The 19,389-nt window shown below is 42.4% G+C and overlaps 2 protein-coding genes across 4 annotated transcripts in view; one reads left to right on the top strand and one right to left on the bottom strand.

The window, feature by feature from the left end:
- bmpr1bb (bone morphogenetic protein receptor, type IBb) overlaps nt 1-13,560 on the top strand; it is a 52,698-nt gene extending 39,138 nt beyond the window's left edge. For 2 of the 3 annotated variants that reach the window (XM_036528298.1, XM_036528297.1), the window contains 10 exons: nt 7,043-7,202; nt 7,797-7,899; nt 8,103-8,205; nt 9,525-9,621; nt 9,813-9,951; nt 10,216-10,408; nt 10,626-10,923; nt 11,378-11,553; nt 12,295-12,425; nt 13,015-13,560. In XM_036528298.1, coding sequence (XP_036384191.1) covers nt 7,048-7,202; nt 7,797-7,899; nt 8,103-8,205; nt 9,525-9,621; nt 9,813-9,951; nt 10,216-10,408; nt 10,626-10,923; nt 11,378-11,553; nt 12,295-12,425; nt 13,015-13,140 — 1,521 coding nt within the window. In that variant the 5' untranslated portion in view covers nt 7,043-7,047 and the 3' untranslated portion in view covers nt 13,141-13,560. Of the gene's footprint in view, nt 1-4,835; nt 5,067-7,042; nt 7,203-7,796; nt 7,900-8,102; nt 8,206-9,524; nt 9,622-9,812; nt 9,952-10,215; nt 10,409-10,625; nt 10,924-11,377; nt 11,554-12,294; nt 12,426-13,014 lie in introns of those variants that run through there. The other variant, XM_036528300.1, reaches the window with a different exon arrangement.
- A 3,375-nt stretch (nt 13,561-16,935) lies between these two features.
- The window catches only part of LOC118777421 (netrin receptor UNC5C-like), a 152,975-nt gene continuing 150,521 nt past the window's right edge, over nt 16,936-19,389 (bottom strand). Inside the window, exons 16-17 of the mRNA XM_036528296.1 lie at nt 18,332-18,510; nt 16,936-17,237 (exon numbers count right to left, since the gene is read on the bottom strand). Of these exons, the coding sequence (XP_036384189.1) occupies nt 17,078-17,237; nt 18,332-18,510 (339 nt within the window). The 3' untranslated portion in view covers nt 16,936-17,077. The remainder of the gene's footprint in view (nt 17,238-18,331; nt 18,511-19,389) is intronic.

The raw sequence follows: 19,389 nt of genomic DNA, 5'->3' as shown, positions 1-19,389 counted from the left end.
TTATGTGTGCATAGTTAGTGGTAATTAACTCATCAACTTTGATGATTAGGGTGGTACAATCAGTTAATTGTCTTACTGGTGGCTTGAAAAAGGCTGGTTAAGGTTGCTCTTTTCTCATGTTTCCTTCTACGTCCTTATAGTTGACCTACAAATGACGAGCTCTAGTGCCATGAAAATTTGAAGCTACTCTTTTATAGTTATCGAAGTGATTATCTTGGAGCTTTCAGACTTAGGAGATTTAGTTTGATTAATCATATTCTGTTGCCATCAGAAAATGGAACTGCAAATCCTTTTTTGATATGAAATCTTTGTCTTTTTTGGTGCCTTTTGTGCACAAATGCGGCAAGGTATGTTCCCAAGTTCCAAGATTCCCCCTGAATATGTTGTGACTTTGCCCAAAACAGCACAGAAGTATTTGATGTTTATGCACTTTTTCATCTAGGAAAAAAAGACTACACTTGGTGTGATTGAGAGGGGACATCTTCAGAAAAACATTTTTATGTGAATGTGCATTGCGCTCCTAATGACCATGGTGAGTTTCATGCCAGTGCGATACATTCATGTTGAGTTTCAAGAGGGATAAAAACTGTTGGGAAAGACAAGAAAACCTGCTGAAACAACAGGGGGCGGGGGCTGGACCGACGATTCTGTGAGCGAACCTACCTAGAAAACAGCTGAGAGGTATTTGAAAACGGAAGAGGACGGAAAGAGCTTCTGACCTCTGTCATGGGCCGCAGAATAACAGCTTGCAGCTGAGGGATCAGCAGGCCGCACGCGGCTTTGTTGTGTCACCTGCTCTGTGACACCTCACATGACTGCTCTGAGCTCACACAGCGATAGGAGAGGTGCGAAATCCTCCCCTCGCGCTCCTGAGGCAGGTTAACTGCTGCTGCCCCTGCAAGAGTTTCCTTCCGCTCTGTCACTTCCATTCACTTCACACTTTCTAATCGCCTTACATCTGCCACACTTATGATTTGCTCTCATTTTTTATTTGTTAATCTTCTCATTTCCTAGTGTTTCAGTTGCTTTGACGTTACGTTTAAATTACAAAGAAAAAAAAAAAATCATGGCAGACAACAATTTCATTTTTGTGCCAGATATTTGTTAAACAAATTTAAATAAAAATTGTTGTGTTGAGTCCTGTTTCATTGAGAGTAGTTTATATTACAGGCAAAAATTGCTGCATAATCTAACAGGGGCCATAGCGTGTCATAAAGGTGTTTAACCGAACCTTTAATCAATTATATTTGGGTTCTACATTTAATGTTTCTCCTCCATTTTAAACAGCGTGCTAAGAAGCTGGTCCATTACCAGTGACAAAAGTTTTTTTTTTTCTAAAACACAGCAATGGAGAATATCAAAAAAGGGTTCATCTATTATGAACAGTGGTTTAAAGAAAGGAGCAAATACCCAAGGGATAAAAATAGTTAAAACACGGAATAAAGTGTTTAAAATCAATGCATATACAATTTACACACAAACCTCCCTCTCATGTCCTTGTCCAGGCACCTTATAAAACAGTCCTGAATTACACATTCTGTTAATAATATATTAACAAATTAACACACCGAGTGAAACAATTGAGGCATCTTCATGCAGCCTAAATAAATTAAATTGATAGAAATATATAAGCTTTTTTTAAATGTGGAAATTTCACACAGGTCAATGTTATACTTTTTTACAGTTTTTGTAGCCTTCCAAAAGTCTTCTTTCAGTGTAATGTGAGGAGGGATTCATGAAACTTGATTCAGACAACTGTTTGGCTGTGTTTCACAACAAATCATTCTGTAAATAATGTTAAACTCCATTTCAAAATTACATTGAGGAAAAAAGGCATGTTTGACATCAGTTGAGTAAAATACTCATAACAAGGTTTTAATGATGTAGATGTATCTCTTGTAAACAGAATTATATCATTAAAGTCTTACAAACTTTCCATGCATTGCAAAAACACATGATGCCCATCAGCAGCTCCTGATAGACAATCACTTCTAAGAAGTGCAAATGCAAAGATTGTTCATTCAAATTGGGACACAGCTATTGTACTTTTCAGCAATATACTCAACCCAGATTGCTTCAGTAAATATTATGCCGTATAAACGAATGGTATGTAAACAATTTAAGTCACTGTGGATCTGCTGAGTTAATATTGCAATATAAAGAGGCATGAGGGAAATCCCAAATGCCTTGGTTGTCATTGTGCTGTTGACTGAGAGACATGGAAGACCCTTGGAAGAACATGCAAAGAATTTTGTGTTTACTCTCAGGTAAACTTTTTGTTCTGTTAAGGGTGTATATTTGATAAAATGTGTTTAAACACCTGTAAATTTTGTTACTCAACTTTGGATCGAAGACTATACCTCGATAGTTCCATCATTGCCAGCCAACTAGAGGTGTAAAGCTAGCCTGCTTGTTAGGCAGAGTTAGGCAGATGCAACAGAGGAAGATTCTATTAGGGAAGAGAACATCCTCTGAGCATGAGCCTGCTGGCTTTCGCTGTAATTGACTGTTGTTCAATTCAATTGTTTTGTCAATGTTTCCTGTTGTAATGCAATTCTTTTCTCTTTTTTTTTGTAATAGCCCTGAGACGTTTGACCCAGTACAACTATGCAACGCTTATTATGTCAAATAGAATCTATCTGTGGTGGCAACTCAGCAATAGAAAAATGAATGATCATGGCTAACTGAAGATGTCACATACTGAATCAATGTCTGCCTAGTGATGATCACATTATGTTGCTCTGGTCATCGGGGACCACTCAGCCAGACTCAGAATGATACTGATCAATCTCCTCTGCACTTCGATCAGATCAGCTCAGTGTCTGCTGGGAACTGCATGGCCTCTTGTTTTCAGGCTATTCGTAACATTTATTGAATCATGTGTGGTAATGAATCCCATCTACAGCCAAGCTGATGAATTGCCAGATGTATTTCTTTGCCTGTGAAGCATGGGCTGTGGTTTTTTTTTGCAGCAGCGTAAAACCACAGAGCAGTTGTGGAAGCCAGCACTTCAGAATGTGTTCCCAGGTTGTTTCTATGTTCGTTAGAGATGCAGTTGGAGGCCGAGGAAACGGAAGGCATGTGTTTATTATGGCGGTAATCAACTTTCTTTCCACTACTCCTTTCACTCATTGCTTAGAGAGTGGCTTTGTCAGCTGACCAAGTAAAATGACAGCCTGTAGATGCAAGAAAAACACAAGTGCAAACACTAAATGCAAAATGAAACGGTCCTTGCTGTGAGTGTTAATTTTAAAACTTGAGTAAACCCATGACAGTACAACTCAAGAGAAAAAAATACTAAACTGTAATGCTTGAACTGATGAGGAGCTTTTTACTAGTTAGTTAATTTTATCGATCTCAATTAAATGTAATGACACTTGGTGGACTGAATGCTGTAGTCCTTAACAGTTATCTTACCAAAGCTACAATACAATCAGTTCTTACTTGTTACAAAGGAAGAAAGAAATTTCCAACTTTCCTCCAGGACCACCTATAAACTCCCCAATAGTACTGTTCAAAGACAGAAATTTAAACAACACATAATTCCACCTACTGTTATGCATGCAATGATTTTAAAAAATTATGTATTTTACATTTTGTTGTTATTTTCTGTATTTAAAGTGCAGGACCAGCATTTCAATTGCTAATTTTATATCCAGTTGAGTATTTTTTGTAGTTTCACAGAACTGGAAGAGCCACCACCTTAGAATAAAGCAAAAAAGTACCTATTGCACATAAATAAATATTAAGACCCTATAGCCAGCTACCTATCCACATCATATGCATAGTGAAACAATGATGTCATTTGCTAACAAAGGAGAAGTGTAGCTTTCAGATATCAATGGAAAGAATCTTTCAGAGTCTCCTGTTACCTCACTTTTTTGCCTGTGTCAAATCTATCTGTGGTGGCAACTCGGCAATAGAAAAATTAATGATCTTTTTTATTTACCTTTTTTCACACCATGTCCTTCCCCACTGAAGGATATGGCTTGAATTTCTGAGTGGGTTGTGTGTATTTATAACAACTGGCTTATTTTATTATCACTACTTCTATCATATTTTTTCAAAGATATCTACTCAGAATGTTTTCCTTTGAGCCATGTTTTTTTTAAATAATTTGTTATTGACATCTGATGAACCAGGTCCTTTTTTGGATTCTATCCAAATATTACTCTGACTTAAAAACTGAAATGGGGATGCTTACACAGGCAAACTCTGTGCTGTACAGTATGATACCGATTCATCATTTTTACAGTAAAGTATGAGTCCTGCTTGAAACTCATATGTCTACAGATGCCACACTGAGTAGGCTAATAATGCAAATGGTTAGAGGGTTATTGAAGTCTCTGAGGAGCAGGATGTATGGAATAGAAAGTGGCATTTTCAGTTTGAGAATCTGTATCTGTCAGGAACATAATTACCATTTAGCAGGGAGCCTACCTACAGATAAACTCAGTGAAAAAGGCACTGTGCACTAGCTCAGCACTTAACTTTGTATCTTACTGACCTCTTGCAATACTTCACAATAACTACTCTTAGCATAGTGATGCACTTATTTGGAAGTCGATCTGGGTAAGAGCATCTGCTAAATGAAGTAATGTAATGTAATGAATCTAGCATACAAGGCACTAAAGCCTCTGTTGGCTGTGGTGGTGTGATTTTTCTGCTGTGTTGTTGCACGTGTTTATGTATGACCTTTAATGTTGCTCTGGACTGTGCTGGTTTAATATCCTCAGAGTGGTGTTTCTGTCCCCCGGCAACCAGCTGCACTGCAGTCAGTTGGAGCAGCTGATATCAGGGAGTGGGAGACAGCATTCAGATGCGTGGAGCTGGGCTTCTGTAGAGCAGTGGCGAAGCCAGAGGGGTGTCTGGGGTGGCACTGGACACCCCTGATATCTGATTGGCCACCGCAGGTGCAACCCTAAAATTTCATTCGCTATCACTGGCAGTTTGATGCTGATTGACATCTCATTTACCCGTGAGCTGTTGAAATATTCTCTCTTCCTCGTCTTCGATTTGAAAAAGGCTCCGCCGGATGTCAAAATAAATACTTTTTTCAACAAGAGGTGAGATATCCTGTTTGCTGTCGTAAAGGTGTAAGATATTATAGCTGCTTACTGCAGAGTAGGGCTAGCCATGATCTAATGAGGAACTTAGGCTGGTAGTTGATTTTAAGGTACAGTTAGGATAATGGGAATTTGTAATTAAGATTGAGTTTGGGCCAAAATGTATGTAATTAGATGCTTAGATGTAACCATAGACTGTCTTTTTTGCAATTCAGTGTAAATTGGCTGAGAAATAGAGATTGAAAAGTAATGGGGGTTAAAGTAAAATCACCATTTTGTTGCATATGTAACTAACAGGACAACAAATAAATTACATATCAACAAAGCCTGTAAAATATATGTAAGCTTGAGTAACAAACAAAAATGCACTTACTATATGTTAAATAGGGGTTGTTGTTGAGAAATTATATGTTTTTGAGTAAAACAACATTGCAATAATTGCAGGGAACATGGTTTAAGTTTGTAATATTGGTGGGCACAATTTTTTTTTCCAAGTCCATTTCTGCTTGATAATATTTTGTGCAGGCGTATCTATTGTTTGACTTGGGTGGATCAGAGAGGTCCGTACAAGTTGGTCATACCTGGTATGTCAAATTTCAGTGTTTTTTTACTTCCCATAAATAAACTATGCAAATTATGTCACACACAAATGCTATTTTATCTCCTTGGTGCTTGAGCTTTATTTTCTGTGTGTGTGTGTGTGTGTGTGTATGTGTGTGTGTGTATGTGTGAGAGAGAGAAAGAGAGAGAGAGAGAGAGAGAGAGAGAGACAGAGACAGAGAGAAATTGAGCTGCAGTTCTAAGGCAGACACCGGCTAATCATAGTATGTTAAAGAATTCTATTGAAGTGACCCTAGTGGACCACACTATCACATTGAAGAGCTCCGGGGTTAATTATGTATATGTTATATAATTAAGTGAATTATCACTTCTACCTCTAATCAGCAATCACAGGATTCCTTCATACTCCTTAGAAGCCAGGTGAGGGTTACACACTAATTTTCTGTCATGGTCAATGGACCCCCTAAAGCAGCCTTGGCCACCCCCTGGCCACCCCATGTAAAAAACTCTTGTTCCACCACTGCTGTAGAGGGCTCTCGCATGCTTGTGAGCATGTGTATATGAGTTTGTGTGTGTGTGTTTGCAGCAGATACCATAAGCATAGCAAGAGAAACAACAAACCATCTATAAACCTCCTTGGCTTTAGGCACATTGTAGCGATGGAACTGTGTACTAAGGGGTACTTGTCATAAAACTTCTGTTAGTAGCCCAGACATGCTTAGAAGTCAAGTCAACCAGTTGCTGTAAGAGACCAGCTGAGGTTACATGCATTACAGTTGAAGACAGGTGTTTAAATGTTAAAAATGGAGGGTGGATCATGAATGGAAAAGAGAAATTGTGATGGGTCCATTCCTAGTATATCTGTTATTGAAATGATGTTTCATCAGGGCAGGTTCATCATTAGGGCAACCTCAGCTCACTGTGACAGCCGAAACATCACATTTTCTCTTCAGTGCGAGTGCTGTGTTTTTCCTTGTACTGTTCCATTTGAAAGGGCACAACACCTCAGTTCTTTTAACACAAATTCACCCAATGTCTATGGGCTACTGTAGAAGAGTTAAATTAGTAGCTTCTGTGAGTCCTGTGTAAAGCTGGTAGGGTAGCAGAGCACTTTCATAAGCACTTTCACCTGAGACTTGGTCCTTGTCACCGTTTCTTTTTTTATCTGATCATGATCTGTTGAGCAAACCATGTGTTTGCTGCTTTTTTGTAATATATTGTTGAAGGACTTCAGAAAATAGAACCATTGCTTCACAGAGGACAGTGGCTTTTAAAAGAGAAGGTTGCTCATGAAGGCTTTCAGTTTCAGTTCTAGGATCACATACAGGGCCCCATCTCTACTTTGTGTCTTCTATAATGGAGTTTGACAACCTGTACCTGCAGTCAGCATGTCCACATTTCTCTGTCCCCTTCAGCGAACATGCTGGGAACCATGCTGCTTAGGAACTCTGGGAAAATTCCAGTGGACAGCCGCCGGGAGGAAAGTGGGAACACTGCCCCCGCCCTGCCCCAGCGCCTGCTCTGGTGCTACTGTTACCACCACTGCCCTGAGGACTCCACCAACAACACCTGCAGGTAGGCTGCAGGCCCAGCTGAGACAAACCTGAGAAACACATCAGATGCACTTGAGACAGACTCCAGACAAACCTCAGACACAACTGAAACACACCTACAACAGACCTAAGACAGACCTGAGACATACTTGGATGAGGAAAAAGTGAAAATATGAATGATGATTATGTTTAAAACAAAGATGTTTTAATGTATAATACTATAATGTGTTCAAGGTTAATAATATGTGAAATTAAAACAGCGTGCCCATGTTCACACTCTGTAAACAGCATGTAGTTTTACAGTTAATAACACAGCATAAATAGTCATTCAGGTGTGCAATTACTGCTTAATGCACCAATTCAGAGCATATACACTGCCAAATTAGATAATTAAATAAATGATGACTCCAGTGCCTTTTTTCCACTGACAATGAGGTAAAATCAGAAAGGCATCAGAAAGATACACATTATTATTATTATGATAATGGTTAAATCAAGAAATCTGTAACTCCTTTCAGTTTGGCATGCTGTACAGTGTAGAATATTGATCCTTAGCATGATAATGATGATGATGGTAATGATGATGATGATGGTGATGACTCTATCTCATGTGCAGGACGGATGGATATTGCTTCACTATGGTGGAGGAGGAGGAGGGTGGGGTACCTGTCCTCACTGCGGGCTGCCTTGGGCTGGTGGGCTTTGAATTCCAGTGCAGAGTGAGTATGGGAGAACACCTGTGTTTATAATCATGACCAATAAAGCTCTTAAAGCCAGAGAGAGACACAGAGGAAGCTCTTCCTATTTTATGAGATTATTGACTAATATATTTTGTGTATGTGTACTGTGCTGCATATTATGTGCGGGCTGCTGTGCTCCTACAGAGAAAAGGGTAAGAAGTATATGTTTGGCTTTGTGACAGGACACGGGGAATGCTCGCCAGAGGAGAACACTGGAGTGCTGTACAGACGAGGACTACTGCAACAGAGACCTGCACCCCACCCTGCCGCCACTCAAGACCCCCAGTAAGAGTCACACCTGTACTGGAAACTTAAATAGAAAAGGCTGTTGTTATTGACACAGATCTGCCTAATGGCCCCTAAGTTACCTATTGAGAAGATTCTTCATCATGCATCCACACCCACACATACACAAACATGTGTATACATACAGTAACACCCAAACACACATAAAGACACACACACACGTACATATACATAAAATAACACCCAAACACACATTCAGACAGATACACACACACACACACACACCTGTATACATATAATAACACCCAAACATACATATGCAGACACACACACACACACACACACACACACACACACACACACACATATACACACATGTAGTGTTATTTTCCTCTTCCTTTTTCTCTGGGTGACTGGAAGGATCACTCGTTCCCCTGCTCCCGTCTGATACATCCTGACAGTTTAAAGTGTTACAAACCGCACTTTTGCGCTAAGTGGAGTGTCCTAGGCGGTGGCGGGGCTGTGGATAAACAGGTGAAACAGAGCCTGCGGGCTCAGTGTGTTCTCTCGCGCTGTAATAAAAAGGACAGCCGCTCCCTCGGGGCCGCTTGGGTTTCCAGCGCGGGGGCGCAAGCGGGAAATATCTGTCCGTCTGCCACTCTGAGCTGATACCATGCACACACGCGCCTCACATCAGCTTGGTGTGTATGTGGGGCGGGGGCTGCTGTCTCTTATCTACCCCCTGAGTGTGGGTTACATAACCTCAGGGAGACAAATGAAATGTTAGAAGACCCACTTGTGCCTGTCCTGCAAAGTGCTCTCAGGTGTAAGGGTGTTCTTTGCGCAACAGGCCCGACCGGTGCCCATCATCTTCTGACCGTGGGGTTTGTGGCGAGTGTCGCAGGGATGTGGGTGTGAGGTCAGGGGGCTGCTGTTTGGCGTCTCCTAACAGAGACTCGCCTCGGAACATGTGACAGTAAGACAAGAGTCCCAGAGAAAGCAGCAGGACTCGTCAGCCCGAAATATGAGTGCACTGTTTCAGGAAGGGAGGTTATCGATCTGGGCTTCAGTTCCTCCTCTTGTTCGGTGTTCTTGCCGCAGATATCAGTGAACAGAGGGAAGGAGGGGGGGCAAGGAGCTGGACGAAGAGAGGAGAGAGACGAATATAGTTTCTAACGGAATTGATAAACTGTCTTCTCTCAAACAGAGAGTAGAGGCTGACTCTGGCTCACACAGCAGCCTACCAGTGTGAAATATGTGAGAGTAGTGGCATGTACACATGTGAAAGAAGACAAGTCCCTGCTCTCTTTCTCATTTTCCTGTCTTTTTCTCTGACGTTTCATTTTTTATCCTCTCAGATTATGTGGACAGCAGTATCCATCACATGGCTCTGCTCATCTCTGTGACTGTCTGCAGTCTCATCCTTGCCCTAATTATCATTTTCTGTTACTTCAGGTAAGGGCTCTCTTTCTTGACTCCCCTCTCTCTCTCTCTTTCACACAATAAGAACTGTTTTGTCAATTGTGGTACGCTTTATGACTATATTATCGATGCAAGATGTGGTGAGATCTGAAGGTGTAATTATCCAATGTGATTACCATGCCAAAATGCAGTGCTCTGTAGTGTCCACATCATCACTGTGGTAGATACAAGCGGCAGGAGTTGCGGCCACGCTACAGCATCGGTTTGGAGCAGGATGAGACTTACATCCCTGCTGGAGAGTCACTGAAGGACCTGATTGAACAGTCACAGAGCTCTGGCAGTGGCTCTGGCCTCCCCCTGCTGGTGAGAGCTCTGTTCTACATCTGACTGCCTCACTGCTGACATTTGTTACCCCTAACAGTGCTGCCCAAACAAGGAAACGATATAGCATTTATAGGTATACTGTGAAAGTGTCAGCGTAATCACAGATCATAAATCACAGCGTAATATCTCAAATAATGGTAATTATAGAAGTTATCATATAAGTCATATTTACTGTACATATATGAGCCACAGCTGTTCCTGTTTGGCCCTTGCATATGTGACACTACTGTGCTGTGTCCTCAGGTCCAGCGGACGATTGCCAAGCAGATCCAGATGGTGAAGCAGATCGGGAAGGGCCGCTACGGGGAGGTGTGGATGGGCAAGTGGCGCGGGGAGAGGGTGGCTGTCAAGGTCTTCTTCACCACTGAGGAGGCCAGCTGGTTCCGGGAGACAGAGATCTACCAGACCGTTCTGATGAGACACGAGAACATTCTGGGTAAAGATCTAACACTACAACACACATCCAGGGCGCACACGCATAGGCACACACACACACACACACAGACACCTTGGGATGCACACAGTTTGCAGGCACAGAGTCTGACAGAGGGACAGATAGATAGTGTTGGAGTGATGGAATGTTTTAAGTGCTTGAGTGTGTGTGTGTGTGAGAGACTTGGTTGGTTTTCTCATGTGTCTCCTGTATGCCTCAGGCTTCATTGCGGCAGACATTAAGGGCACGGGCTCATGGACGCAGCTGTACCTGATCACAGACTACCACGAGAGCGGCTCCCTGTATGACTACCTCAAGTCCACCACGCTGGATACCCGGGCCATGCTGCGGCTGGCCTACTCATCCGTCTCCGGCCTCTGCCACCTGCACACGGAGATCTTCGGCACGCAGGGCAAGCCCGCCATCGCCCACCGCGACCTCAAGAGCAAGAACATCCTGGTGAAGAAGAACGGTGCCTGCTGCATCGCCGACCTGGGGCTCGCCGTCAAGTTCATCAGGTAAAAGCAGAGGGAGGGAGAGAGGAGGGGGTAGAGGAAAGGAGGGAGGGAAGAGAAGGGATAAAAGAGAGGAAGGAGTGGGTAGAAGAAAGGAGGGAAAGAGGAGAAGAGAGGCAGGAGGGGGAGAAGGGGGGGGGGGAGAGAGGAGAGAGACGTGCAGTTTTACTCTTTCCGTTGTTGTTATCATATTGTCATGGGGCTCGCTGTCATGATCATCAGGTCAGAGAGGAATGGGAAGGGAAAGAGAGATCTTCACTGGTGTTCAAATGTTAACTTGATTTTGTTTGTGTTGTTTTGTGAATCATCTGTGTTTATCATTCAGTTCATTATGTTTGTCATGCCACTTGCTGATTTAAATTTGAAATTGAGTATGTACTGAAAAAGCACTATCCAATCAGGAATGGAATGATAGCTGTGATTATTGAGTGAGCCAACTCTCTTCTGCCCTCCGCAGTGACACAAACGAAGTGGACATTCCCCCCAACACTCGGGTGGGCACCAAGCGCTACATGCCCCCCGAGGTTCTGGACGAGAGCCTGAACCGGAACCACTTCCAGTCCTACATCATGGCGGACATGTACAGCCTGGGTCTGATCCTGTGGGAGATCGCCCGCAGATGTGTCTCAGGAGGTAGGACCCGCCCCGATGGGCTGGGCTGTGCTGCTGGCTCCTCCCCTCTTCCCCTGTGAACATGGCTGTCTGGGTCTGTTCTGCAGTCTTTATGAAAGACATGGGCAGAGTGGGGATTGTCATGTGAGGGCCACACTGCAGGAGCAGGGCGAATGACCCTGCTTTAGTGAATATCCTGCTGTATAAAATAGATGTAAGCTATCAGTCCTCACTCCAAACCCTCTGCCTGTACTCAAATAAATTATTCCTATCATCACCATTCGAGGTTCAGTTTGGTACTTCTTAATCAGGTCATTACAGTAAAATGCAAGAGTAATTAGAGGAGCAACTCTTCAAGAAAATAAATTGGATTATCACAGGAGTGGATAATTTTATAGAAAAAGAGATAGAGGCAACAATAATCTTTTAATAGAATGCATAATTATTACTCTGACAACCTGTAGTTTGCCAGCTGTTTAAAATGACATGATGAAAAGATTTGATGTGTGTTTGTATTTTCACTCTTTCTATAGTTTCTACACCAGTAGCAACTTAGTTAAAGATATCACCTAGCCTAAAAACATCAAATGGGTTTGTACTGCAGTTGACATAATGCTGACTGCCTTTTCACAACTTACACAGCAATATCTTTCTTTATTGCATGGCGGGAAATAGTAGTAGTGGTAATTTGGCCATACATAATTTTACCGTGAAAGCAGTGAAGTGAGGAGGTTCTTCACGTGTTTCTGTGTAATCCTGCAGGTATAGTAGAAGAGTACCAGCTGCCGTACCATGACCTGGTGCCCTCCGACCCCTCCTATGAAGACATGAGGGAGGTGGTTTGCATCAAGAGGCTGAGGCCTTCCTTCCCTAACCGCTGGAGCAGCGACGAGGTACAGTGCAGGAGGCCCAGCGTCGAGAACAAAAGGATGCTCAGCATTATTACCTGCTCATTTTCTTTCTGCTCATTTTACCTCTCCTCTCCTCTCTCAGACATATATATTCAACAAAATATTACAGTATTTTACACCCACTCACACAGCTCACTGTCTCACACCTATATAATTTGTGATATATGATATTATTTGCCCATATGGTGTAGGTGTGTCAGTGTAAGGAGCAGGGCTTGTAACCAAAAGGTTGCTGGTTCAATTCCCTGCTTGGGTACTGCTGCTGTTGGACAAGGTACTTAACCCAGAATTGTCTCACTAAATATCCTGCTGTATAAATGGATAACGTGGGGGAAAAAAAAGAAAAACTGTAATTATGTAAGCTGCTCTGGATAGGAGCATTTACTGAATGACAATAATGCAGAGTAATATAGTTGATTGTCTCACACTCATATAGCCTATTGTCTCACACCTATAGCCGTGTATAATATTATTCACTCATATAGTTCATTGTCTCACACTGGTATAGTTTTTAAAAGATGATATTGTATGATACAGCGCTGTAGCCTGTGTCTCCGCCCTGTCCCTGCAGTGCCTGAGGCAGATGGGGAAGTTGATGACAGAGTGCTGGGCTCACGGCCCCGCCTCCCGCCTCACCGCGCTGCGGGTGAAGAAGACCCTGGCCAAGATGTCTGAGTCTCAGGACATCAAGCTGTGAGGAGGGCTGAGCGCGAGCACCAGCTGGCACGCGGAGACCATGCGGAGACCACGCATCAGGAGCTGCACCGGTTGCCATGGCCCCTCGGGACACGCCCGGAGAGGGAAGGGGAGGGGCCTCGTTGCTCACGGGAAGGAAGAAGAAACCGTTTGGGAACCGATCAGCAATTCACCTGGGTGTGCACCTTCAGCGGTCACGCCTCACCTGCCCTTTCAGTGTTGCCTTTCTGCTGGAAAGCCGTGGACACAGACGCGCTTGCAGGCAGAGATGGCTGTGCTTTGCTTTCTGTGAAAGCTTTAGGAGCCTCAGGCAGAGGCCAGCAGGCAGGGAGATGTGGGTGTGACCGCGCCCCCTGCAGCAGCAGGTATGTAACTCCCTCCAAGAGCCAAATGGGAGGAGAGAATCAGCTCTGACAATCGGGAAGCCATAACACAGGATAACTCCTTATCTTTTTTTGCTGTTGCCTTAGGTTGGTTAACATTGGTTAACATCTCACAGGTTGGGGTTCTACAACAGAGAGAGAAAGAGAGCCTAAAACACACATCAAATTAGATATGTAACAACTCGTTTTACACTTAACCATGAGTATTTCTTGAAGCTGACTCTCTCAGTGACATTTAGTAGAAACCCACTGGGGAGGTGTGGATTTTCAGAAGAAAATCAGGTTTATGTGTCCCGGGTTTTCACAGAGACACAGGGCTGTATGTCCAACACTGTGCCTTTAGTGCTGTCATCCTTATCTGTACACACCTTCACAATTTTCTAACAAAGCTAACAGTGGGAATACAAGTGAACTAAATAATACAGTTATCATATCAATGCTCATATGTTATCATGCAGCCTTTGATAACATTGTGCTGTATTACAGATATGATTTACAATGGTATAAATATGGTACATACAGTTTCTGCAGTATACATATCCATCATATTTCACTAAGAGCAGAATTTGTGACAATACTGTCATGTTACAGTAGACATCATGGCTTACGAAAAAGCTTTAAAGTGAGTGCACTACAAGAATTTCAGCCCTCCAGTGGTTGTCATGTCAGTATTTAAACAGGGGAGCACACAATCTAACCCTTTTATCAGACAGAGTAGAGCTAATATGCAGACTCATTAGTATTACTGTGTTTGATCTTCATAACTATTGTTACAAGAGTGTATTGAGATCCTAATGTTAATTAAAGAAGTGGATGTGATTGGTTGTTTACTGCTGTGTGAACAAGGCAAATTTTCAGACCAGTCAACATAGACCTAGTCAGCTGTTTGGGTCTTGCTTACAGATTACTATTGCATAATGTTCTGGCAAATATTTGCAGACATAGACATGATTTCTTAGTGGTCAAAAGTACCATTGAATTATATTGATGATTATGGAGTTAAAATAGAAAAATGTTTTTGTCTTTAAGTTCTGCAGAGAATAAATAACCACATGTTCCTCTCCTGTGTCTAAGCCTGTGTCTTATTTAAGCTTCACACAGCTGATAATGAGAGTCAATATGAGTAAGGTGATGGACAGATATTACAACAGCATCTGGGGTTGCTTGTGGGCAGGGCCGATCAGTTCTGTTCCACCTTGATTAATCTCACGTGTGCGCACACACACGCACGCACAAACACACACACAAAACTGAGATGTATTTTAGGAGCCATAGGAGCTTGTTCTGATAAATTCCAGTGCACTCCCCATGTTCGGTGTTGCTTATAAATATAATTTATTACTTGTTTAAAAATTCTTTCTTACAATTTGTACAGAAACTTGACAGAAGAAATCCAAGCATTTGCAGGTACCATCTCAAAGTGCAAGATCTGAGCACATCCTTACTGTACACAGTGTCAGTAATTACAATGCCAATAGTCAGAATGTGCAACTTCAAGAACTTTCCTTTAAGTACGTTTTGTTTATAAAGGATGCTAAGTTTGCATAGACAGCTTTATAAAGTATGACAGCTTTTGCAAGAGAAAAAGAAAATCCAACTTTCAGACAATCAACTGACTACTGCTATACATAAACATGTCGGACAGGTGGTAGATTTCTATACATAACACATTTATCATACATACCCTATTATGGTAAAAATATGTTTTTGTTTTTTTTTCTTCCTTGTGTCAGACGTGTGCAGTTTTGTCCTGTTGAGGTCAACATGCGTTCTGCCCAAATAAGAACATGACATACCCAACAGAGGCATGGTAGCACACAGTGACAAAGCATGACTCAAATGAACACAGAATAGGTACACCTGTACAGCACTTAAGCTTGGAGCCCTGGGCAAAATCTCCACACATTTCTTTATACCAGCTATGAAGTTATGTTTCTTTTTCTTTTGACACCAAGAGAAACAATCACCACATCAATCCAATGTCTGCAAGAAACACTGTTATGAGGATCTAGACCATTACCCCCTGAACGAGGCAGCTGAAATTTGCTTACTGTCCCTTCTTGTTGTCATGACACAGAACAGCGGCACAAATCAAAATGGACCACTAATTAGCTGTCTATTATTCTTTCATCATTTGTTCACTTACGAGATGTACATGTGGTATACACATAATATATTAATTAAAATAATATTAAAACATTTTTAAAACAACAAATCTGTTTCAGAAATCAGATGAACCTGTTTTTTTTTTCTTTTATTTATACAGATTTCTGTATTTCTAGATAGGAATGTTTAAGCACCTGTCCTTACTACTATAAGAAATTTAACCTGTATCCTGGCAGAGCATTTGGTGTCATAATGTATGTAATCATAAAGGTCAATAATATGCTTTAAAATGAGATACACGGGCTAAGTGTATTTCAATACTTTTTGTTTACTTACAGGTATTTGCATATACTCTCAAAAGACCAAAATTGATCAGTCACATAGAAAATGCATTGTAGAGACACCTGCCCAAAAAATAAAGCCCATAGGGTTACTTACATCCTAGAGCTGACATCTTTGATTTACCAGTTGTGTGGTACAACAGACCTTCACCCACTGTTGCGTTCACGCTGAATACGTTTACTTTCACTCCCTGTCGTTCTTAGCCTTGAGGTTTACAGTATGTCTGATCAGCACAGCCTGGATATATCTAACAACCACAGTAAACAACACTGACAAAGGTTAACGTAAATTAGTGAGAAGTGCTCAGATGCACGTATTAAAAGTGTGGCTTGACACAATGTAACAAGAATGGTTTTCATTCTTCTAATCAAGTTTAAAATTGTGTTCTAATTATAAGACATAATTCTACTAACGTTAATTTTACAGATATTACAGCATACTTACAGAATTGCATATTTACAGGTTTGCAGAAATTCTCTTTGTATTTAAAAAAAAGGGATGTGAAACTGCTGTAGATTTGTTTGTGTCCACAAGGTGGCAGTGTAAACCAAAATAAATGAATTAAGATTATGGAGAAAAAATTGTAGAGATGCATAATATAATAACATGACATAAGGCTGCAAAAATATATATGTATAAAATAAATGTGTGTGAATGTATGTATACAGATATATACAAACATACTGTACACACACCGCTGTGTAATTGGGTCTGTAGAAATAAATGCTTGTTAAAGGGAAAGCCTCCAAAGTCTTACCAGCCACTGAGAAGTCTGGAGCAGGATGTCATCCACATATATGGACAGCAGAATAAAGCGTTTCCTAGGAAACTGTATAAACTGGGAAAACTGTACTAAGGATTGTACAGCCAACACTACCAAGAAGCCTCTGGTTTTAGTTCAGTTTAATGTTTAGTTCACTTTTTTCTTTTTGCTTTTGGAGCTGTCAGTTTCACTGCATTTCACAGAAATGAAACACAGCCATCGTTATTTGACTTCTGTGAATTCATATACAAGGTCTTTGTTGCTCATTTTCTCTGGACTGGATTTGTCTTATCAAAGGCAGCTCATTGGTCATTTCCCTCATGGGTCAATTCTGGAGGCAGGTGTCAGTGCTCCGTTGCCATGGGCACGATGCTGTCCTGGCGACCCATCTCCTCCAGCACAGCAGCCAGCCGGTTGAGGTTTCCGTCAGGAAAGTGCTGTGCCTCCCACAGATCCAGGATGACTCCGGTTGGACTGGACTTTGTAGCAAAGTAATTCAGGTATCTACAAGACAAGAAGAGAAGGAGAAAGAGGGCGGAAAGGAGAATTAGCAAAAATAGTGCTGATGTTTCTGAGAACTGCAGGAACAGTATGCATCAAGAATGTGAAAATGCACAGGTTTTGATCCCACTGAAATCTTTCGCCTTTGACAGTTGATATTCTTGGAGACAGTTTCTTCGTCAATGTTTGCTTAAACTGCAGCATAGGGAAGTCAGCATACCTAATAGTTTTTATTATCATTTTTTCCACTATTAGTTTAGCCTGACATCTCCACCTTCCCTCCATCATCAGAGAGAAAGAGAGAGACAGAAGAGAGAAGAGAGAAGAGTGAGAATCCCCCCGCCCCTCCTTCTGCTGCCTCTGATAACTCAGCCCCTGCTGGGATGTGAACTCACTGGCTGCAAACACTGTTTGCTCTCTTCATACAAGCTGTCAAAGATGGAAAAGAGGATGAAAGGCTGAGCTCTGGGACCCTGCCCCTGCCCTCCCTCCCTCTCCTCTTCCTCTGTCTCACTCCTTCCTTCCACTGCTGATCTGGCAGCGTGTCATTGTGTCTCAGATGAATAACAGCTTAAGCTGGGACGTAGTTTCCACTGTATCCAATACAGAAGAAAACAGGCCAGCTAATGCAGATTTGGGTACATTAGGTACATGTTTTCACCTGTGAAAAGCCCTCTGTGCTTCTGGTGGAAACCCCATGCTGAAAAGAAGTGTACACACATGCTTGCATGGGTACACACACACACACACACACACACACACACACACACAAATACCCAGCCACACACACGTAAAATGCACTGTCTTCAGTGGTCCCTCAGGTTTACCAATGATGTAAAACACATTCTGTGGGGGCGCTCGAGGTGGCTGGGTCTCTGCAGATGTCACATTACCAGTAATGTAATTCAAAAGCTGTCACAAAAGCTGCCACCCTCACCATCACTGCAACGGTCACAGTGACTGTCTCTCGCCCTGGTGACAGTGTCCCCATGTGCTCTAGCCTGAGCGAGACTGGGAGACACAGACAGAAAGGGAGGGGAGGACAGAGAGAGAGAGAGAGAGAGAGAGAGAAAGAGAGAAAGAGTGTAAGAGGTCACCTGTCAAGGTTGAGCTTGTGCGCCAGCATCCTCCAGTCATTGCCACGGGTGTGCGGGGCGTCCAGGCTGCCGCACAGCTTCTGACGGATGGAAAGCGGGATGCGGAAGGCGTTGGGTCCCACCAGGGTGGTGATGTTACTGGCCGGGTCTAGCAGCGATGTGTCAATGCTCTGTGTGTCCTGCCGAGACATACAACCATCGCCACAGGTGAAACAACTGCTCTTAGTGCCACTACACAGAGCAGTGGTGTGATCTCATCCAATTTTTTGGTCACTTGAAACATAATTTCTTTTTAATTGTGATCGTCATTGAACACAGTGGTCATCACTTTTCAATATTTTACAAGACACTAATTATGAAATCCAGTATGCGTGCTCCCAGTGAGACGGCTAACTGCTTTGACGAGACAGCTCAGGCTTTATTCCTATCTCCAGCACAGGAATTTCACTCGGCTGTGTCACTGTGAGTTCAATTAGAACAAAGAAAGCAGTGTAATGCTAATCAGCTGTTTAATGATGTATAAGTAATTGTATGTACAGACCTTGCAATGACTTTACATCATGTGGAGCAGGTGTACTCCGTTGATCACTTGTAATGGCTGCTTTGTTAGAAATGTCTGTGTGCTCTCTGCAGAAATGTTTATAGACCATGCAGATGTAAAATGGGAGCAATTAATAAGAATGGGCACAATCAGCAAATGGTTTGCTAATGTGGCCCAGTGGCCTGCAGCACATATTCACGAAGGTCAATGGGACTGATGCAGAGCTCCACTCATGCAGGCTTGAACCAGAACCCTGCCTGACATACTGTTAAAAGAAAGAACTCCGGCAGTGATTAACTCTGACTAACAATTGACTTCACTCACTCACAGAGGCAACACAGAGGGTGACAGTACTGTGCAGCAATCCAGACTCTGATTTACCCATGAGCTGAAAGCAGGGTGTCAGAGGATACAAGAACTAAGTCTTTGAAGACAGAGTAATCAACATGCTATAGAAACGCAAGCATGTCACATACATGCGTAAAGACCGAATCACTGTGGCACCAACTGTGAATAA

Source organism: Megalops cyprinoides, chromosome 5, assembly GCF_013368585.1.
Source record: "Megalops cyprinoides isolate fMegCyp1 chromosome 5, fMegCyp1.pri, whole genome shotgun sequence".
Classification (NCBI taxonomy): domain Eukaryota; kingdom Metazoa; phylum Chordata; class Actinopteri; order Elopiformes; family Megalopidae; genus Megalops; species Megalops cyprinoides.
Note: the sequence above shows the minus strand (reverse complement) of the source record. Positions and strands in the feature narration are given on the sequence as shown.